This window comes from Canis aureus, chromosome 21 (assembly GCF_053574225.1).
Source record: "Canis aureus isolate CA01 chromosome 21, VMU_Caureus_v.1.0, whole genome shotgun sequence".
Lineage (NCBI taxonomy): Eukaryota > Metazoa > Chordata > Mammalia > Carnivora > Canidae > Canis > Canis aureus.
In genome coordinates this window covers 20,169,110-20,191,507 of record NC_135631.1, presented here as the reverse complement: position 1 = coordinate 20,191,507, position 22,398 = coordinate 20,169,110, and the positions used below count along the sequence as shown (strand labels likewise).

At 33.2% G+C, this 22,398-nt stretch overlaps 1 protein-coding gene across 7 annotated transcripts in view; it reads left to right on the top strand.

Moving 5' to 3' along the window:
- IMMP1L (inner mitochondrial membrane peptidase subunit 1) overlaps positions 1-22,398 on the top strand; it is an 82,713-nt gene that overhangs the window by 13,420 nt on the left and 46,895 nt on the right. For 3 of the 7 annotated variants that reach the window (XM_077863452.1, XM_077863453.1, XM_077863454.1), the window contains exons 2-3: positions 7,251-7,363; positions 18,826-19,084. The exons of 1 other annotated variant lie outside the window; for it this stretch is intronic. In XM_077863452.1, the coding sequence (XP_077719578.1) occupies positions 19,006-19,084 (79 nt within the window). In that variant the 5' untranslated portion in view covers positions 7,251-7,363; positions 18,826-19,005. The remainder of the gene's footprint in view (positions 1-7,250; positions 7,364-18,825; positions 19,085-22,398) is intronic. 3 more of the 7 variants (XM_077863455.1, XM_077863456.1, XM_077863457.1) reach the window with 1 other exon arrangement.

Genomic DNA, 22,398 nt, shown 5'->3' with positions numbered 1-22,398 from the left:
GAAGAACAGGATTCTGCCTTCAACCTAGAGGAGATGGGTTAGTGGATTCCTTCCCACTGACTCCAGAGAAGATCTCAGCCTGATTTTTGACTTTGGGATACTCTGAGCAGGGAACCCAATCAAGACTGTCTTTGCTGGTAATCCACAGAACCGTAAGGTAATAAATGGATTGATTAAAGAAAAAAAAAAGATCTTGGGACACCTGGGTAGCTCAGTCGGTTAAGTGTCAGACTCTTGATTTTAGCTCAGGTCATGATCTTGGGGTCATAGGATCAAGCCTCAAGTCAGGCTCCACACTGGGCATGAAGCTTGCTTAAGATTCTCTCTCTCCCTCCTTCTGCTACCACCCCATTTGCAAGCTTGCTCACTCTCAAAAAAAAAAAAAAAAATATATATATATATATCTTTAGAGTTTTAATGTCATGTTTTTATTTTTTCATTCCCCAAATGGAAAGTTAAAAAAAATGTCAAAAGCCATTTTGTATAATAGTCATACCCTGTTTTATTTCACTTTGCTTTATTGTACTTCACAGATAATGCATTTATTATAAATTGAAGGTTTGTGGCAACCCTGCATTGAGAAAGTGTACTGGCGCCATTTCCAACAGCATTTGCTCACTTCTTATCTCTGTGTCACATTTTGGTAATTTTCAGAATATTTCAACCGTTTTCATTATTGTTTGTTATGGTAATCTGTGATCAGTGATCTTTGACGTCATTATTGTAATTGTTTTGGAACACCAGAGACTGTGCCCATCTAGGACAGTGAATTTACCAATAAATGTTGTGTGTTGTTTTGCCTGCTCCCATTTTCCATCTCTCTGGGTCTCCTTGTGCCTACCTAATATTCTCTGAGACATAACAACATGAAATTAGGCCAATTAATAACCCATCAGTGGGCTCTTAGTGTTCAAGTGAAAGGAAGAGTCCCACCTCTCACTTTAAATCAAAAGCCAGATAGGATTAAGCTTTGTGAGGAAGGCATATTGAAAGCCAAGATACCCTGAAAGACCTCTTGTGCCAAACAGCCAAGTTGTGAATGCAAAGGAAAATTCTTGGAAATTAAAAATGCTACTCCAATGAACACATGAATGACAAGAAAGTGAAACCTCATTGTTAACATGGAGAAAATTTTAGTGGTTTGAATAGAAGATTAAAGTAGCCTTAACATTTTTAAGCCAAAGTTTAAGCCAGAGAAAGCCCCTCTCTTCAGTTCCATGAAGGTTGAGGGAGATAAGGAAGCTTCAGATGAAAAGTTTGAAGCTAGCGTAGATTGGTTCATAAGGTTTGAAGAAAGAAGCTGTTTTTTTTTTTTTTAGAAGCTGTTTTTATAACATAAAAGTACATGGTGAAGCAGCAAGTTTTACAGAAGATCTACCTAAGATCATTAACAAATGTGGCTATACTAAAATACAGATTTTCAAGGTTGACGTAGGCAAAGCAGCCTTTTATTGAAAGAAGATACCATCTAGGACTTTCATAGGAAGAGAGAAAAAGTTGATGCCTGGCTTCAGAGCCTCTAAAGATAGGCTGATTCTCTTGTTAGGGGCTAATGTAGCTGGCGACTTGAAGCCAATGCTTATTTCTCATTCTGAAAATCCTAGGGCCCTTAAGAAATATGCTGAATCTATTTCACCTGTTCTCTATAAAGGGAACAACAAGCCCTGGATGACAGCACATCTATTTACAACATAGTTTATTAAGTTCGCAATTGAGATTTCACACGCACACACACACACAAAAAAAAAAAAAAAACTAAAAAAGATTCTTTTCAAAGTGTTATTGCTCATTGACAGTGTATCTGGTCACCCAAAGGCTCCTATGAAGATGTGCAACGAGATTAATGTTTTCATGCCTACTAACATAGCATCCATTCTGCAGCCCATGAATTGAGTAATTTCAACTTTCAAATCTTATTATTTAAGAAATAATTTTTTAAAGATTTTATTTATTTGACAGCACAAGCAAGGGGAGTGAGAGGCAGAGGGAGAGGGAGAAGCAGGCTCACCATCGAGCAAGGAGTCTGATGCATGGCTCAATCCCAGAACCCTGGGATCGATCATGGCCTGAGCCAAAGGCAGACACCTAACAGCCACTCAGGTGCCCCAAGAAATACATTTCATAAGGCTGTAACTGCAATAGTGCTTCTGATGGATCTGGTCAAAGTAAATTGAAAGCCTTCTGAAGGAAGGATCACAATTCTCTCTCTCTCACTGTGTGCCTATCATAAAAATAAATAAATAAATAAATAAAATAAAATGATCATAGGATTTAGGAAGTTACATAAACTTAGCTAATAAAGCAGTGGTGGGGTTTGAAAGGATGGACTCAATTTTTTTTTTTTTAAGATTTTATTTATTTATTCATCAGAGAGAGAGAGAGAGAGGCAGAGACACAGGCAGAGAGAGAAGCAGGCTCCATGCAAGGAGCCCAACGTGGGACTCGATCCCTGGTCTCCAGGATCACACCTTCGGCTGAAGGCAGCGCTAAACCGCTGAGCCACCTGGGCTGCCCTGGACTCAATTTTTGAAAGAAGTTCTGCTGTGGGTAAAATGCTATCCAACGATATTGCATCCTACAGAGAAATCATTCATGAAGGGAATAGTCAGACTATGTGGCCGACTTCATTGTTGTCTTATTTAAAGGAATCGCCACAGCTCCCCCAGCAAGCAGCACCCTGATCAGTCAGCAGCCATCAGCGCTGAGGCAGCACCCTTCACCAGCTAAAAAATTATGACTGACTGAAAGCTCATATGATGGTTAGCAATTTTTTTTAGCAATAAACTATTTTAAGGTATATTTTTTAGACATAATGTTATTGCATACTTAATAGGCTACAGTGTAGTGTAAATGTGACTTTTATATGCCCTCGGAAACCAAAATATTAATTTGAGTCACCTTATTGTGATACTTGCTTTATTGTGGTGGTTTAGAACCTGCAATATATCTGAAGTATGCCTGTAAAATTTTATCATTCTTCATAATGAAAGATTCAAAAATAAGTTTATAGTCTGGTATTCTCAGGTAAATTCATTTTAAAAATAAAGCAAATCATGTTTCCTTTTTCTATTAACATCTCTTAAATGAATTCACATGAAATTAATGAATTGCTATCATATGTGATGATCATTTTACCTTGCTGAGCATTGAGATATATTCATTTTAGAGCTTATCAGTAGTTCAGTCATGATTCTCTAATTGAAGTAGTTATGTCAACCCTCTTAGTTGGCTCAAGGTCTTGAGCCCTTTTTTTTTTTCTTAAGGAAAAGCTTTTTGTGATAAAATTTACCCTTTTAATTATTTCTAAATATACAATTCAGTGCCATTAGGTGTATTTACAATGTTCTATAAACATTGCCACTGTCTGTTTTCAGGTCTTTTTTTATCATCCCAAACAACTCTTTGCCCATTGAGCAATAATTCCCCATTCCTCCATTGCCCAGCCTCTAGTATTTTTATTCCACTTCCTGTCTCTCTGAGTTTGCCTGTACTTCATAGAAGTGGAATTATATATTTGTTCTTTGTTATCATTTGCATAATGTTTTTCACTTAGCATAGTGTTTTTCAGAGTTCATCCATCTTGTAACATGTACCAAAACTTCATTTCTTTTTATGGTTGGGTAATATTTCATTGTATGTATATAGCACATTTTGTTTATCCATACATTTTTTTCCTTAAAGATGTATTTATTTATCTCAGAGAAAAGGGAGAGGGGTAGAAGGCAAGAGAGAGGAAGAGAGAAAGAATCCTAAGTGGACTCCACACTGAGCAGAGCCTGCTATGGATTTCAGTCTTACCACCCATGAGATCGTGGTCTAAGCTGAAGCAAGAGTCAAATGCTCAACTGACTGAGCCACCCAGGTGGCCCTGATCCATACATTTTTTTGATAGACATTTGAGTTGTTTCCTTTTACCTATCATGAGTAGTGGTGCAATGAACATTGGTGCACAAGTACCTCTTAGAGTCCACACTATCAGTTCCTAGGTATATACCTAGGAGTGGAATTGCCAGATCATATGGTAAATCTATGTTTAACTTTGTGAGGAACTGCCAAAAACTGTTTTCCGCAGTGGCTGATCCATTTTTGCATTCTCATTAACAGTGCACAGGGGTTCTAGTGCTCAGCAACTTTTGTTTTTTCTGTTTTTTGGATAATAGTCATCCTGCTGAGTTTGAAGTTGTATATGACTGTGGTTTTGACTAGCATTTTCCTAATGATTTGTGATGTTAGCCTCTTTTGCAGTCTAGATAGATGAAGGATTATCCAAGTTGTCTGATGCTGATTTTTTTAACAGTTCCTTCCTCAATTTATCTCTTTCTCTTGCATTTTACTATAAGCAGCAAGGAGAAACCAGTATACATCTTTAACACTTTGCTTGGAAATCTCCTCAGCTAAATATATAAATTCATTGTTTACAAGTCTTGCTTTTCACCCAGTGGTAGAGCACAATTCAGCCAAGTTTTCTGCAACTTTAAAATGAGGATTGCTTTCCCTCTGGTGTCTAATAACATGTCCCTCATTTCCTTCTTGAGGCTTTACCGGAAGTCCTTTAACATTCATGTTTCTACAACATTCTGTTCCTGACCAAAATCTGTAATTGATTTTCTAGAATTTTCGTAACAAAATACTACAAACTTCGTAGCCTAAAACAACAGAAATTTACTTGATCACTCTTGGAAACCAGAAGTTCAAAATCAAGGTATCAGCAGAGCCTTGTTTGTTCCAAAGGCTCAAGGGAAGAATCCTTCCTTGCTTCTAGCTTTTTATGGCTCCTGTTGCTCCTTGGCTTGTGGCAGCATAACTCCAACCTTTGCCTCCATTTTCACATTGTCTTTTTTTCTGTTTCTCTTTATGTCCTTTTTGGTCTCCTTATTCTAATCCTAATTCTCATTGGATTTAGGACCTAACCCTAATCTAGTATGATCTCATATTGGCCTGTACCTTAACTATATCTGCAAAAACTCCACATCCCAATAAGGTCACATTCTGAGATTCTTGATGGACAGGAATTTAGGGGGAGGGAGGAACACTACTCAACTCACTACAGTCTCTTTTTAGGTAATTATATTATAAATGTATTATAATCTGTTCATAATTTTTAAAAATAAACATTATATATAATATTGTGTGATTATTTTTAAATAATTAATACCATTAGTGTTAGTATTCATATTAGAGAGTCCTGAATAGGGAAATCACTTTTCTTTACAGACTTGACAGTATATATTAGAAGTAAGGGTTTATTTCATGTATCTTTGCTTTTTAATGAAAATGTGCACATGCACACACATGAATAAAACGTACTGAAAGTTCTTTTGACTTTAAAAAGTTTGTTACTCAAGGGGTGGTGGAAAGGGAGGTGGGCAGGGGGTTGGGGTGACAGGCACTGAGGGGGGCACTTGATGGGATGAGCACTGGGTGTTATGCTATATGTTGGCAAATTGAACTCCAATAAAAAGAAATTTAAAAAAATAAAAAAATAAAAAGTTTGTTACTCATTATTTATTCAAACTGAGGTGATAGACTCTTAAATCACTTCTTTATTAGAATAGAGGTGGTCTCAAATTGATTGGAATGAGTGTGTGAGGTTAAATTTTCTTGAGATTTTTCAGAGTTTCAAGATTGACTCCAAAATGTTGAGTTCTTCGAATATTTAATGACTCAGAGGAAAAAAAATATTTTTACAAGTAGCAACAAGATAATTTAAGTTTATTGAATTTCCAGTCAGGTTAGATTGTTAAGATCAACAACAGTGCCTGTGAATGGGTAAAGAGTATATTTAAACAGGCTGCTGCAGAAAAAACTCACTTTTAAGGGTCCTAACATAAAAGAGATAAAGGTGATACAGTCGTAAAAGGAAGAGTTTGAATAAAACAAAAATTGAGATTGAAACAAATATATTAGAAAAGAGACAGAGGATAGACTGATAGAAATAAAAGTATCACAAAAAAGTGAAATGTACACAAGCAAAGGCAAGAAATAGAATAAGAGAAAGTCTTTAAGGAGGGCAAAATATAAGAAATAATTCCATGAATACCTTAATGTTAAAGGGTAGAAGACTGATACATCAATTTCTTTGACTTCATTAAAATTAATAATACTTATTGGAGAATCACTGTAGTCTTGATAGCATATTTGTCAAGCTTTTCATATTTTATCAGAAAATAGTAGGAACCATTTTATATATTATTCATTAAATTTCAAATAAATATCATTGATATATTAATATATCAATATATAATAATGTGTATGATGTAAACTATATGTTATCATTTCAGGATGAATATGTTTTAATGGCAAATATTTATTCTTCAGTGTAGAGACTGAAATGTTGCATGTAAACATGTATGAAACTTTGACATCTCAAATAAAAGTGGAGATAAAACTTTACTTATTTTTGAAGTAAAATTGACATACAGTGTCCTGTTAGTTTCAGGTGCACATCATAGTGATTTGGTATTTTTGTACATTATGAAATAAGTCTGTCACTAAAGTTACTATAATGTTTTTGACTACATTCCCTATACTATATATTATATCCCCATGACTTATTTTTTTTTATAACAGAAAGTTCATTTTATGTTTGTAAAAAAAAACCTTTTTTTCCAGTCAGAGAACGGACCTGGAGCTATTTTAGTTGAATAGGAGCAGGTTTTGACATCCAAGACAGTATCAAACATAGTGTGTTTTTCTTTTTTTTTTTCAGTGTGTTTTTCACTTGTCACCTTTTAACTCATCATGGAGTATTTCTGCAATATCATGTATATTTACTTATAATTAGTAAATATTTGATGAATCAGTTTTAACATCCACATTATGCACTACTGTGCTGCCTTTTCATTGTTAAAATTAACCTCAGATATTCATGCTGACATATAGAAATGATGTTATATCCTGTTACTTACAAATTGTTTGGAGTTTGATGTATTAGAACTGCATATGGTTGGCTTATCTCCTTTAAGTCCTTGACCACTGTTCTCTTTAGTTTGGTTGATACATCATGTCACCCACTTACTTTCTTCTGTTTAAATTTTCTGGTGGATAAAAGGACTTTAATATAATTCTGGGTTTTTAAAAATTGTTTTATCCAAAGTGTTACTATATATCTGAATTTATAATCCCATCGACCCACTGAGAGAAATATATACCTTAACAACTAAGAGATATTTAATAATATTTTATAGTAATTCAACTTAACACGGCTGAGGGAATCCTTTACCTAATATAATTTTGATTTCCTGCTTTAGGAATCCTGAACTCGTGGATTACCCATATATACTCTCAGACATGCTTTAGATGATATTTTCTGGAAGCCTTGCAACTGCCTTAAAAATTGAATGTATTGTATAACAGACCTATGGTAAGTGTTTTTTTTTTTTTTCCTCCTTTTTTTTTCTGTCGGTTTCATGTTCATGTTAAGTCTTATGAATGTTGTAATGCTGCTCCCTGCTGGACACAGTGTAATTTTTTAAAGTTGGCACTTAATAGATGGGCAAATAACTGGTTAGCTGGATCCACTAAAGAGGGTGCATTCATAGGAAAACAATAGTATACAACAGAAGCAACTTTATTATCATAATGAGTGATAGCATTGTGATAGTGTTGATATCTGGAGTATGAGGAAGTTGCTGATGGTCTTGCTTCTGTTTCATTGTCTGCTTCCTGTATAGTGGCATCTATAAGTTATAACAAATATATGTTGAAAGATGCTTGTAGGTGTTGGGATTTTCTACGTTGTATGTGTATAATGTTTATAACTGAAGCCAGTTTATTATTTTTATTCTTCTTATTGTTAATCTTTTTTTGTAATTTAATTCCCTGTACTTTTGTTTTTCCAAAGGAAACATTTAAAACAGCTCCAGTATAATTTAAATTAGGCATTATTGGATCTGTTTTGAATGAATCACCTTATATTACACTTTATACAGTGGACTTTAAGTGTAAATTGCATTGTATATCCATCCTATAATCCAGCTATCATGTTTTCTTGTACAAATAGTGAAAATATTTTCAGAGAGCAAAATTGGGCTGGACCTTAAGTATCATGTCTCTGTCCATCCTACCATGAAACCTCACATTGTATGCATACACAGATGCTCCCAAAATTGCTAGAAAATGTGTGACAGTTAAGAGTGTTTTTCTTCTTACTAATGAGCTAAAATATATTTTTTGGAGTACATCCTATATAAAATTATTACCTGGATATAATCTAAATTATTTCTGAAAGCATACATTTCATTGAAAAGAAGAAAGAGTAACAGAAACAACACGGAGTTAAGCAAAGATTTAATAGTTTAACTATTCTTGTACTCTTTAATGGGCTGATACTTTTTTTGTAGCTATTGGGAAATATTTGAGTGAAGTAGACTCTTAATTAGGATTGTGGAGAATTAAGCATTTATTTTCTTTATTATTAAATATTAAATCACTTATTTCTTATTTCTTCTAAAAATTAGAAATGTAAATAAGTAAATTGTTAGCAAAAAAGAGGAATTCTTTTCCTTCTCTATAAGAATGTATTATTTCAAAAAATATACTATTTTAAACTTATTATAAAACAACATAATATAGAAGCATAAATGTGGGGGTGCCTGGGTGGCTCAGTCAGTTAAGCACCTGCCTTCAGCTCAGCCCAGATTCTGGAGTTCCAGGATCAAGCTTCGCCTCATCAGGCTCCTCATTCAGCAGGGAGTCTGCTTATCCTTCTGACCTTCCCCCCCTGTGCACCCCCCCCTTGCTCTCTCACTCTCTCTCAAATAAAGAAATAAAATCTTCAAGAAAAAAAAAAGAAAAATACATAGTAAAAGAAGTAAATATAAAGCAAACATCCATGTAACCATAGATAATTTTGGCATCCCAGAAACCCTTGATACATCTCCTTTTTGTTCAGAAGTAACCAATGTCCTGACTTTTATGCTAATTATTTATATAATTCTATATAATTTTTATCATTTTTATGTGTATTTCTTAGCAACATGTTCACTTTTTTTTGTCTTAATTTTTATGGAATCACATGTATTTTTTGTAAACAATTTAATATTTTTATTGGTAATGTTTTTATTTTGGAGAAGGGTATAAAGAATTAAAGATATCAATGTAAAGTCAGAGAGGACTCTCTTTATTGTACTGGGGAGCTTAGGGACAGGAGGAGTTCTAAAACATTTAGATGTAACATTAATTAGGGTGGGATCAAGTTGCCAGGGGACAGGGTAAGTGGGAGGCTTGAAAGATGGTTAGGAAGGGACAGCATTCTTCAGGAAAGGGTATAGGCTAGGGGTGGAGGTATTACACTAATAGGAACTGTCATAATGCAGTTAGAAAACATGGGAAAACAGGTGAGTTATCTAGTGTGCACTGCTTGCAGGACCCAAAACCTGATACAGTGCTTGCATTGTGTTTCTTGGAACAAGTCTAGGGGCAGAAGCTCAGAACCCCTATCAGTAGAGATGGAGGCCACCTTGGTGCTGACGCTGCCACTGCTTAGCAGGGTGAGGAAATTCCCAGGAACATATGGCCCAGGCTTTGCAGCAACATGGAGGTCCAACTGGAGCAGCTCCCTGAATACTTTGGACCAAGTCCTTGAGAGTCACAGCTCAATGGAGTACAGCTTATAGAATGTGGCTTTGATGCTAGGCTGCCAAAGAAGTTCCAAGGATTTTACTTGTGTATGTTGAAGGTGATGAGGGTGATGTCCTTTTTGTGCTTGGTGTTCTCCTGACCTGGGTCACATCACAGCACACATTCCTGCTGGGGTCCAGCTTTTTCCAAACTCCAGCACCTCAGGGATGTGTCATCTTCCAGCAGCTGGAAGAAGTCTTTGTTCTCCATTGAGGCATGAAGAGGATGGGTCCTCTTCTAGCACCAGTGTTAGCACTCTAGTCAGCTGCAAGGTCTCCATTGCCTTGTTTAGCCATTTTTGCAGGTGTCAGCTTTGATTGCAGAGACAGAAAGATGGCTGGGGGTGGTAGAGCTGAGGTCTGGACCCTATGGCTAAACCAAGAGCTCATGTTGGATACTGACGAAAGATTAGCACCTGTGACTGCCTTCATGCTTTCCTTCAGGATTTGCTTGCCTGCCTCACCATGATCCTGATATGGCTACTGGGTGCCCAGTGGGGTATCAGGCAGCATTGGACATGGGTGGGTCAGCTGGTAGTGCCATTGTCTGGAATCATATGTATTCTTTCTTCCTTTATTTATTGTTCTGCTTTGTAGATCATTTATGTAGTTGCAGGTAATATTCATTCCTTTTCATCATTTTATGTTATTCCTTTGGAATGACTATGACAGAATTCATTCATGCTCTTGTTGGTGGATATTTGGGTTATTTCTAGTATGTGGCTATTATAAATGAAATTTCCATGAATATTCTTTTACATATCATATGTTGTTTTTTATGTGTATCAGGTAGAAAAAGTCATATATTTTCAAGTTAAAGATAATTCATTATATGGTATTTTAAATTAATTTAACTGAGTACATGAGAAATTTGTTGTATCTTGAGAATAACACATATTCAATATTGGAAAAGATTCTGAAATGATTATAATTTCTTTTACTTTAGGCCTTAAATGTAAATGTAAAGTAGCATATAGTTTGTGATAGTTTCAAAACAGTATGTATGTAGATAGATGTATAGGTATAGTAAAGAAATAGATGATAAGACTTAAGGTAGTAACTCTGTGGTTTACTTTATTAGTAAATTCATTCTGTTAACATGCCATATTTTGTATAACTCCTTCACTTTACTGATGAAGAAACTAAGGAGGGCTAGAGAGATTGAGTCACTTGGACAGGTCATTTAGCAAGTTGGAGCTAGAAACCAGATCAACCTGTCTACTTAGCAGTCACAATGTAAAGAAAACAAAGTGAAAAGTGAAATCAGGATATTTTTTTTTTAGTGTATCCAGCCATTTAAGTGGAAAATTTGCCTGACTAGCTTTCAGAAATTATCAGATATCTTTTTGACTGTTAACCAAAAATTGTCTTAGGACAGGGAATTCCATGTTTGAAGCCCCCAAAATGTTACCACACTTTATCATAGTTCATCTCCTAAAAGATGGCCATAGTATAGTCTAACCTTGGGAATTTTACTTTGAGTGATTCCTCGTTCATTAGGCATCAATAACAAATGGTATATTTCTCATCCGTTAATTTTGTGGATAATTGAGTCTTATCCTTTTATGTGCCAAAACTTGTTTTGTATGAAAATTTTTTCAAAATGTTTTTAAAATATAAAATTTACCCTTCTGTTAAACAGAACAAATGGAGTATAATTTAAGGTTATTTAAATTTTTTTGCTTGTTGTCAGAGTTGTCATAGTGAAACATCAGTCACTTGACAGAATTTAAGTGATTTCCTCAGAGACTTTTTGCTGTTCTCCTATATTGTTCTCAACTGATAAGTTTTGTGTCCTGGGACCTTGTGATGTGTGGTGTTTGTTTTGTTTTGATTTACTTTTGTTGTCTTTTGCTGTCAGTGCGTTCTATTGACTCTAATATTAAAATCAGCATTTGCCTAACATACATTGTTTAGGTGAGAGCTTAAGTGTGGTTCTGCGCCATCTACTGACTAAGGGCACAGAAGGTGTGGCAGGTTTTAAAAATTGACTGTGGGTTCATCAACTAAGCTAACCACTTTGTTTCAGAGGACTGAGATTATCTGACTGCTGATTTCTGAATAATTGAGATGCAGCATAGATCGCATATACCAGTGCATCCTCATTTGGGTAATAAAAATTATCATGCACAGATTTTCTTACAAAACAACGATATTAAAACTGGAGTCGCTTAAGGATTTCTTCAATGGGAAGTCCAATTGACAAAAGTGGGTATTTTCTAATTATAAAACAGTTGATAGGATTGGCATTGAAATTAAAAAAAATGTATTAGGTGACACAGCCATTTGAGAATGGCAGTCATAAAAATTAAACCACCTTTGAAATGATAGCTTTTTCAAGGACAATATAGAAGTAACACAGATTTGGTTTCAGGAAAACTATTCATTTCAAAGTGAAATGCATTTGATTACTTATGCAATTATAAACTACTGAATGTGAATTTAAAAAATACTAGGGTAGGAGAGTATATTTGTTTTTATTTGTTTTTATTTTTATTTTTTTAAAGAGTTTATTATTCATGAGAGACACAAAGAAAGAGAGAGAGGCAGAGACACAGGCAGAAGGAGAAGAAGCAGGCTCTACTCAGGGAGCCCGACATGGGACTCGATCCCGGGACTCCAGGATCACACCCTGGACCGAAGGCAGCACTAAACTGCTGAGCCACCCAGGCTGCCCTATATTTGTTTTTAGATCAGAGGAAGGATAGATATAATTGCTATCCCAGTACATCATTATAATTTCCTATGTCAGTGAGGTTTTTGAAAAATCCTTTGTTTTTAAACTTACTATGTGAACAGATTTTACATGTGTAATTGGGGTAAAACAAACAGTTTTATGTAGTTTTTTTTGCAATAAGAACATCTTTGGGAATTGCCTTATGAATAAAATATCTTAGAGGCCCAAAGAGAGAAATAGCTTTTCCTAGGATACATTGAGATGTTTCAGTAGTGGAAGTGTAAAATGACACAACCCCCATAGAAAACAACAAATTGGCAATTTCTAGAAAAAGACCAATGCATTTACACATTTGTCTTTATACTAATTCCAGAAATTTATTACAGATATGCTTGTGTACTCATGTAATAACTTATATATAGGAGTTTCTGCTATAGCATTTTTACAGTAGCCAAAGATTGGAAACACCCCTAATGTTTATCATTAGGGTGCTGGTTAAATGAACTGTGGCATATCTATACAATGAAATATTCTACAGCTATGAAAAGAGAGAGGATATTTTCTTTCTTTTTCTTTTTTTAAGATTTTATTTATTTAATCATGAGAGACAGAGAGAGAGAGGCACAGGCACAAGCAGAGGGAGAAACAGGCTCCATGCACAGAGCCCAATGTGGGAGTCGATCCCAGGCCTCCAGGATCACATGCCCGGCTGAGGGCGGCGCTAAACCGCTGAGCCACTGGGGTTGCCTAAGAGGATATTTTCTGAATGCAGATTTAGAAAGTTTTGAAACATACATTGCTATTTTAAAAGAGCAAAGTTCAGGGGTGTCTGGCTGGCTCAGTCAGTAGAGTGTGCTACTTTTGATTTTAGGATGCTGAGTTCAAGCCCCATTTTGGGTGTAGAAATTACTTAAAAATAAAATCTTTAAAAGGGCAGAGTTCATTGTTTAGTAAACTACTTATTGCTTAAAGGGGAAGGAAATAAAAATATATATTCATATTTGCTTATGTTTGCAAAAATAAAATTTGAAAGGTTATACAAAATCTCAATCGTGTGTGGATGGATAGGGAAAATGAAGTAGATGGGACTTTTAACTGTATATCATGTAGACTGTTTAATTTTTGAATATATTAATGTGTTACTTATTAAAAATAGTTTTGTTTCATTTGTAAATCAAATGAGAGGGAAAGGGGTAAGTCTGTTATATTTGCCACAAAATTAGCTAATTTAACTCCTTTATCCCCAGAGCCCGTTAGTTAGCACTGAATTAATATTTGTTATAGAAATGAAAAATGAATCCTATAATCTTTAGATGACCTCTTTTAGCTTATTTCTTAGAGTATTTTTTCCATATGAGAAAAACAGTTTTGTAGATTATGTGTTGATTCCAGTATAGAAATAAAGGAAAATATTTAAGTGGGAAGTAATGAGATAAATCGTTTAGCTTATCATACTATTGTGAAATTTCACTTTATTTGTATGATACTGATATTAAAGAATTAATTATATTTTCTTTAACTTCATTGAAAACTAAAACAAGATTTTTCAAGAGATTGCTTAAATTAGGTAATAAGCATTCATAATTAACAAAAGTTTATGAAATTTGAAGGCAGGGGGAAAACAGTAAACATATGTATTCTTTATCCTGCTTTGTCTTCTGTGTTACTTTATTTTCTCATATAAGGGCAAATGTTCAGTACTGAGATTGTTTTAGCTCCATTATTATAAAAGCAGCAGCAGCAGTAACTCCTGACAAAAAGGCTAGATACCTTTGAAAATATGGTATTAGAGGTTGGGGGTTGGGGAAGATAATAGGGTGAGTGGCTTTTCCTTTTCCATTTAAAAGAGTCCAGGAATTTGTCTCAGCTATTGAGTTGAAAGTTTGATTATTCAAATAAGTAGTTTAAGAATGCTTAGTTTTCACCTTTTAGATTTTATATACATCAGTTTCTAAATTTCTTATAAGGTTTTTGAGTATGTTTGTATACTGTATTAGTGTGTAAAACTGCCTTTTTAAAGAAAGCTATATATATATATATATATATATATATGGAAAAGTAGATGGCTTAGTGAATTTTCTAGAAGCCAAATACACCCATGTAACCACACCCAGATAAAGAAAATATGATGTATGTGTTTTGTGTTACATATATAGGATCATACAATAGAATTTTTTTTATGTTTGGTTTCCTTTATTTGCTATTACGTCTTGAGATTCATCTGCATTGTTGCATGTTGTTTTGGTTGGTTCATTTTCATTGTTCCAGTCCTTTGTATGACTGTATCACAACTATTTTTTTTATGCATTCTGTTAATGGACATTTGGGTGGTTTTCCATATAATGCTACTATAAACATTCTAATACATATTTCTAGATTAATATGTTTGCATATTTCTTTTGTGGATGTCTGTCAGTAGAGTAGTGGTTAAATGAACTATGGCATATCTATACAATGAAATACTCTACAGCTATAAAAAAGAAAAGATGTTCTCTAAATATGTTATATTTGAAAATTATTTTTAGAAACTTTTAAAAAATCATTTTGATTTTAAGTAGGATATTTTGTTAGCATCTATTTGTGTACAAGTTATGAATATTCATAAGACTTTCAGTGATACTTTTATTCAGAGATATTTTAGATGTATGTTCTGATTATGTGCTATTATTGCAGAAAAGTGTCTTTATGTGCTCTAGTATATTTTTATCTTGTCAATGATATATATTATAAACTTCCTGTTTATTAATTTTGGATTTATATTTCATAATGAGAGTAATTGCCTATTTAAAAATATATTTTGTCTTTGATCACAGTGCTGAAATGAAAGAAAGGCGATTATACTTAACTCTTAACTAAGCACTTAGATATTTTTCACTTGTCATTACATTTCTTAGTTTAAAGCATCAAATTAAATATTATTTTATCCTGGCTTTTATTTTAATTCATGCATTTAAAAACTGAAATTCAGATAAAAGATAGTTTCAAAATAAATTCAGTATATTATTTATGAGTGGAGCAACACATTAGCATTGGGTTCACAATAGATCATATCGCTTTTATTCCATCTTACAAGCTTAGCAGCACAAACAGAATAATCAACATATTATTTGGCTGTCATCTGCTGAACAGAAACCAGAGATCACAAGGAGGTTTTCCCTAGCTGTGGTGATGGCCTTTTTGTTCCAAGCCCCCATCTGGGAGGGCCATGGTGTGTTATCATATGGAACGCGGGGTTTTCTGTAATCTGCTTAGCTGCACTGCAGTTTGAATCTTCATTCCATGTTTGTGTAATTTATAATTTTAATGAGACCACGGCTCTTGTGGGCTTTGAAATATATTAAAAGCTCTTTTGTGCATATGCTTTTGTTCTTGCTTAATAGGCTCAGTGTATTTAAAACTGATGAATTTTTATTCATGAATTTGGATGTCTGGGGATTAACTTAGACTGAATATCATTACACTCATATAGTGATGCTTAGAAAGTTTTTTTATTGTTATTATTTTGTTTTTATGTGTGTCTCTGTGTCTACGTGTCTCGGTGATGATACTTGTTACCAGAAAAGGAAAGAACTTACATAATTTTAAAAGGCTAGGAAAAAGAAACATGGCTAGATCATAAAGAATTGATTTAGATTTTTATCCATCTTATTTATTGATACTCATAATTCATCATTAGTCTTAGTATTTTAGATAAATATTATAAAGGAATAATTATGAAAAGCAACTTTTCAATGAGTTAATACCTATATACTATTGTTTACATTGAAATAATATTCCAGTGTGTGACAAAGATAGACTTTGTATTTTAATTGTATGACATCAATTGTCTAGTCATACTAAATCTGCCATTAACTTTCTTGAACTAAATTAGGTATATGTTTTATATTTTAACTATTTATAGTTTTCTTTCTGTTAAACCCTTTTTATTAATGAATTTTTTAACCTACAATGATGGATATAATGAAAAGAATAATGGAAAAGTGAATTTCTAATAATTTATGAAATTGACCTTTTTTATTTTGCTAAAATACTGAAATACATTAAATTAAATGCTTCAAATCTGTACAGTTATTACTTGTATTTTTAAAATTTGAATATAAATAATTATATAGCACCTTAGAAAAAAATCATGGCCTTTTCTGATCTAGAAATGTTTTTTGAAGTTGCTGTCTATTGGATTCAATTAATGGTGACATATAGACCTAACTAGTCTTTAGTGAAGTTGCCCAAGATGTTTTTTCGTAAAATTCTATGCTTACAAGACTAAATAAAGCATTTTTGTAACTATAAAATATTGTTTTCTGGTACATAATGATCAGCAGCTTGGTTGGTCCCTTCTCCCCCATTACCCTTAAGGTAGAGATATGAAATACAGGTGGAAATGACAGCATTTTGTTCTTTTCTAAGCTTATGTATCAGATTTGGCATTGGAATGTTTGTTCTTCCATGATAACCCTCTGCTTTAGTATTTTTTTTTAGTTACGCAATTTCACAATTTAGGGTTATTGAAAATTTATGATCTGCTAATGCAATGCTGTTCAATTGATATGTAATGCAAGCCATTTATGTATTTTATTTAATCCATTATATCTGAAATATCATCTTTTCAACATGTAATCAATATAAAATATTTTATTATTTTTTGTTTTTATGTCCTCAAAGTCCAGTGTATATTTTATACTTAAAATGTATCTCAGTTTGGACTAGTCACATTTCCAGTGTTCAGTATCCATATGTAGCTAATGTCTACCTTATTGAACAGTGTAGCTCTAAAGTACTGCATATAAATATCATAACAAAATATTTTTTGCATTCCTCATTACTTTTCTAGTAATATCCTATTTAGGATGACCAAAGAATATTCACAGGCTGTCCTTGAAATTACATACAGTGTTTTCTATAGCTCTCTGACTGATACTAATGGTATATATCTGCCTGATTAATACACAAAATCATAATTATGTCCTCTGACTCCTGACTACTTAGATATTGTAATAGATATGCTTAAATATATTGTGATGATAAGGAAATAATGGTTAATATAATGGATGTAGTATGCTCCTCAACAGTTGTGGGCAAATCAAAGTTGTCAAATATATTTCAAGCATACCAGGGATCTTAGTTTTATAAGAATCCCATTGCATGCATGTCTTAATGCTTTTTTTTTTTTTTTTTAACTAAAATTGAGAACTCCTCTTCTCATTGTAAAAATTTTTTGCATTGGTGTTTGTGTGATTGTATCTCTTTTCATATAAGTTTGCTTAGAGTTCATTTAGCTTTAAACTTCTTGACAGGAAAAAACTGAACATAAAGTTCTCTAGGATTCCATACATTTTAAATGTTCTGTATATATTCAAATATAAGTAGAGGGAACTTCACTAAATACTTTAAAAAGATGTAGTTAAAGAACTATAAAACCTTGAATTACAATTGAATTGATTCAAATATTTCAAAATATAAAATGATCAAGATGATGTGTATAAAATACTGCTACTGCACCCACTTATGTGTAATTAACCTTGCTCAAGTATGGTTTCAAGAGAAAATCGTTATGTTATGAGATCTCTGAATTTTTCACATTTTGAAAATTTTAACACTTTAGGATTTTGAGGGAAATGAACTAATTTTTATGTAATCTAACTTTTATGTAGATATTGCGTAATGCCTGTTGTATTCTTTTACTCACTTAAATTTTTATTGACTACTCTGTGACTTCTGTGTTTAAAGTATTGACACAAAATGTTAAACTATTCTTTAAACAATACCTCTAGTTTCTTGGAGATGATAAATCCATCCATTGATTTCCTAATTTTATTATGTACACAGTCAATTGTAATCCAAGATTACAGCAAACAAGATGTTAATTTCGAGCCATAATCTATGTACATTTCAATTACAGAGCATGATTGTTATAGAACCACAGAATAAAAAGGAATAACATTTGTGCTATCCTCACAGGAGCTGTCAATAAAAGATGTAATAGGGGATTTAGGAATCTGGAAATGGCCAACTAATTTATGTGAATCTATTTTATTTCAGCTAGAAAGACCAAGCTCTTTTTCGTCTGCACTGCATATTGCAGAGCACAGGCTGTCTATAGAAAACCAGGCGGCTGCATATGGATAGTCCCTTGATATCATTCACTTGCTGTGTAATCTTATTATGCAAAGTTCTAATCTTCACCTAGAATGAATGCCTCTGGGTCAGAATATAGTCATATCAGGGTTTTTGAGGTCATGTTTTGTGATCCTTAGCTTATTCTTCTAAGTAGAGCTGGGATTTAAAGGGTATTCCCCAGACGCTAGCAGAGATAGACAGCAGAACCTGCTGCCTTTTTGGAAGACAAGACCAACATGAGGTCCCTGGTAGGATTAAACTTGATTTGTAGCTGTAGGATTTTTTAACAGATGTATTATTGGACAGGGAATAGGGGGCCACCAGCACAGCAAAATTGAATCACGACTGGCATTCTCAGGGAGTTTGCTGCCTTCTAAAACAGCAGCTGCATGTGGATTTGACTTCTTTCAGGTGAAGCGACTTCCAGTCATTTGGAAAGGATGGGATGAAAAGGAACCTTGGTGATAATTTTGATGTCTGCAAGATTTAGTACCAGTGTAATGGGATTATCGGTAACACCTTCACTGCAGAAAAAGCCACCTGGCGCTATAACTGGCAGCAACTGAGAACTAATCCTTTCCCATCTCTTGGATGTCATTCATGAAGCTCAAAGCGATTTCTACCCCGCTAACTGTGATTAATTTTATAAACAACAACAACAAAAAATCAGGTGATCAAGGCAAAGAATATGCTTTTTATTAATTATTTTTAATATTTATCCTAATTATAATCCATATGACTTATAAATTATGTAAGACATACATAAACTATGTTAAGACTTAAAATTTATTAAAATATTCAAATAAAAAAGTTGGTTTTTAATGTCTTTTATACTTTTTCCAGTTAAATGACAATGTATTTACTATTTATAAAGTATTATTTTTGAGATTAAATATTATTTAAATACTTTTTCTTTTAGATATAAGGTCATTATCAATAAATTAATCAAAATGTCTGTAAGTGTAAGGAACTGAAATAACTTGTTTTGTCATACATTTTACCTGTTTCTGACTGCTTTGATTGTTGCTGATTAAATGTTTTTTTAGTGAGTAAAATCTTTAATGATATAAAAATATATAGACATATTTTTGATAATTAATGTAACGTTAGCTCAAACTGATGAAAAGAGCTTTTAGTGTAAGTGTATGGTCTTGATAGATAAAAGTCCTAAAATAGTTAATATTAATACTGAATTGATGATTTTTTAAAATCAGAAATTCTTAGTGAAAGTTTTCCTTCAGCAAGTAAAGGTTTAGTTGTTAATTGCTCTAGAATCATGTATTAGTTAATTAAGGTTTTTTTTAAGCATTTTATTTCAACTAAAAACTTTATCAAGTATTTTGTTTAGAGGTGTTAATTATTTTTATATTCTTCTCCTACATGGTCCAGAATAAACTGAAGGAAAATGAAGTGAAATTATCCCATCAGTCACCCAAACAGTATGCAACATAACTGCCAAGACTAGAAAAGATAATTAGTGTTGTCAGTGTTATGATCCTAGAGTACTTACTTTTAAAATATTTATTCATAGAACTTGATTTTTATCTTGTTGGTTTAGTAGCTTTATATTTAAAAATAGATTATAAAACCTTAATCTTAATGTTTTTAAACTTCAAATTTTAACTATAGGTGAATAAAATAATTTGTGCAATTATAAGAATTATTAAAATGTAATCATCCATTATACACAATGCATTGATTTACTTGTAGCCTCTGTTTATGTATAGTACCTTTTATTCTTCTATATAGATGTTTATCAGAAAAAACAGTAAATATAAGAAATTTATGTAGAGATCTTTGGTCAAACCTACCTAGCAAACTTGTCATTATTAATGGATTTTGTTTTAACTGGTTCCAAGCTATTATATTCCAAAATGTGTTTCTTCATTTGTTGTCACATTTTAAATGAATGGGTGAGAAAGCTTAACAGTATGTTTACTGAACTGTATTATGTTAGTTTGTAAAGGATTTCTTTAGCCTTCTATTTATATTTTTACTTTTTTATTTATATTTTTACTGTTTGAAATTGTGTTCATTTAAAATTCTGTCACAATGAATAGATCTATCCATGAAATAAGTGGACTAAATTCCTTTTATCTTTATAATATAATCACTTGTATTTTAAATATAAAATTTTTGGTTTATGTGTAATTTCAGATTATTTTGCCAGGTAGTGTATTGTCTCAGGGTAACTTTTTCTGGTAGTTAATAGTATTTTATAATTATTTCCTAAAAGTAACTTTCAAAATAATTTGTCTCAAAGCTTTATTAAACATAGTCAATATTTACTTTTCTGCTTTTTATTCAGCTGTTTATTGAATGGCTCTTGAGAGTTAGTTTTATTCCTTCTCCATCTTAGGCATTATTTGATTAGAGATGGTTATTTCCTTTCAAAAGCCCCAAATTCATCTTAATTAAATTCACTATAAACATATAAAGTCTTCTCAATGATGTACATTATTTTCAGGTAGATTGAAGATTAATTTAATACTGTATTGATAACTTATGAGAAATGTAACTCATCTTTGAAAGCTACAGATACTAAATTTATTGGCACAGTGACTAATGACGTCAAGAAGGTGAAGGGAGGTGATTTTAGAGATAAGAGAAAGAGAGATAGACTGAGAGAAATAAGAAATTTTTAAAAAGGAGTTAAGTCAGATGTACAAAAGCAGTATGGGAATAAGGAATTCTTGATTATTTGAGATTCTGAATTTTTTTTTGACAACTAATAAGACTCTGTCTTTCTTAAGGGTCATACATGAACTGTATACTGGCACAGTGACAGCTAGTCTGTGATAAAGCTAAATGATACTCTTGCATCTGAATGAATACCCTTCAACTATTGCACATACAACTTGTATATTGTTCTGAAATCAGTGGATCATATAGAGTCATTGGAGGATTATTGGTGAATGAATGAGATAGTTTTACTCTTTGAAAACTGTTTTTTGTTTGTTTTTTAGATTTTATTTATTTATTCATGAGAGACACAGAGAGAGAGAGAGAGAGAGAGAGAGAGAGGGAGGGGAGGGAGAGGGAGAGGGGCAGACACAGGCAGAGGGAGAAGCAGGCTCCCTGCCAGGAGCCCAACGTGGGACTCGATCCTGGGTCTCCAGGATCACGCCCTGGGCTGAAGGTGGCGCTAAACCGCTGAGCCACCCGGGCTGCCCTGAAAGCTGTTTTTGTATGAGAAGTGTTAACTATTTATGGTTTATAAACATAAAATGAGTTTTGATTTTACAAAAAGTACACTTCAGAAAATAACACTTGATTAAAAAAAAATCATTGAAATGTTAGCATGATAAAGTTTATCTGATGATGAAATTTAGAGTTCTCCCAAAGTTAGCATTCAGTTTAAAAATAATGGATGGTTGAATTTTGTCAAATTTCAAAAAATGCTGAGTGTGTCTCAGTGGTCTCGAATGACAGCACAGAGTTCTTTATGGGGCTTCCTTCCTGGGAGCTTATTAAAACTAGATTCTGTAGCCTTGCTCCCACGTCCCACAGATTCTCATTCATTAGCTCTATGATGGGAGCCTGGGAATTTGGATTTTGAATTAGGTTCTCAGGTTTTTTGATGATACGGTCATATTTAAAGCAGTGAATACTTTAAACCTTAAAGTGAGGGCAATTATTTCCTCTGGAAATGCATTAAAAAATAGGTTTAAATGAAATCTTCATAGATTATGGGGATCAGAACTTCTTAATTTGTAGTTCTAGAAAAATACCCTCTGCACAAGTCTTACAGTAGATTTAACATTATAGATTTGAACAATTCATGAGTAGCTCTGAAGGTGATTTTGAAATGGTAGGAATTTGAATTACTTTGATGGAGAGGCTGCTGTGTGAGAGTGAATTATTTAGCTCTTGAGCCTAGTACACCACTCAGCATCCATGTCTTAATGAGTCTATTGTTTTCTTCATGTCACCATAACTTCTATATGGGGTCTGAAATGGACATATATCTCTCAGTTATTTTAT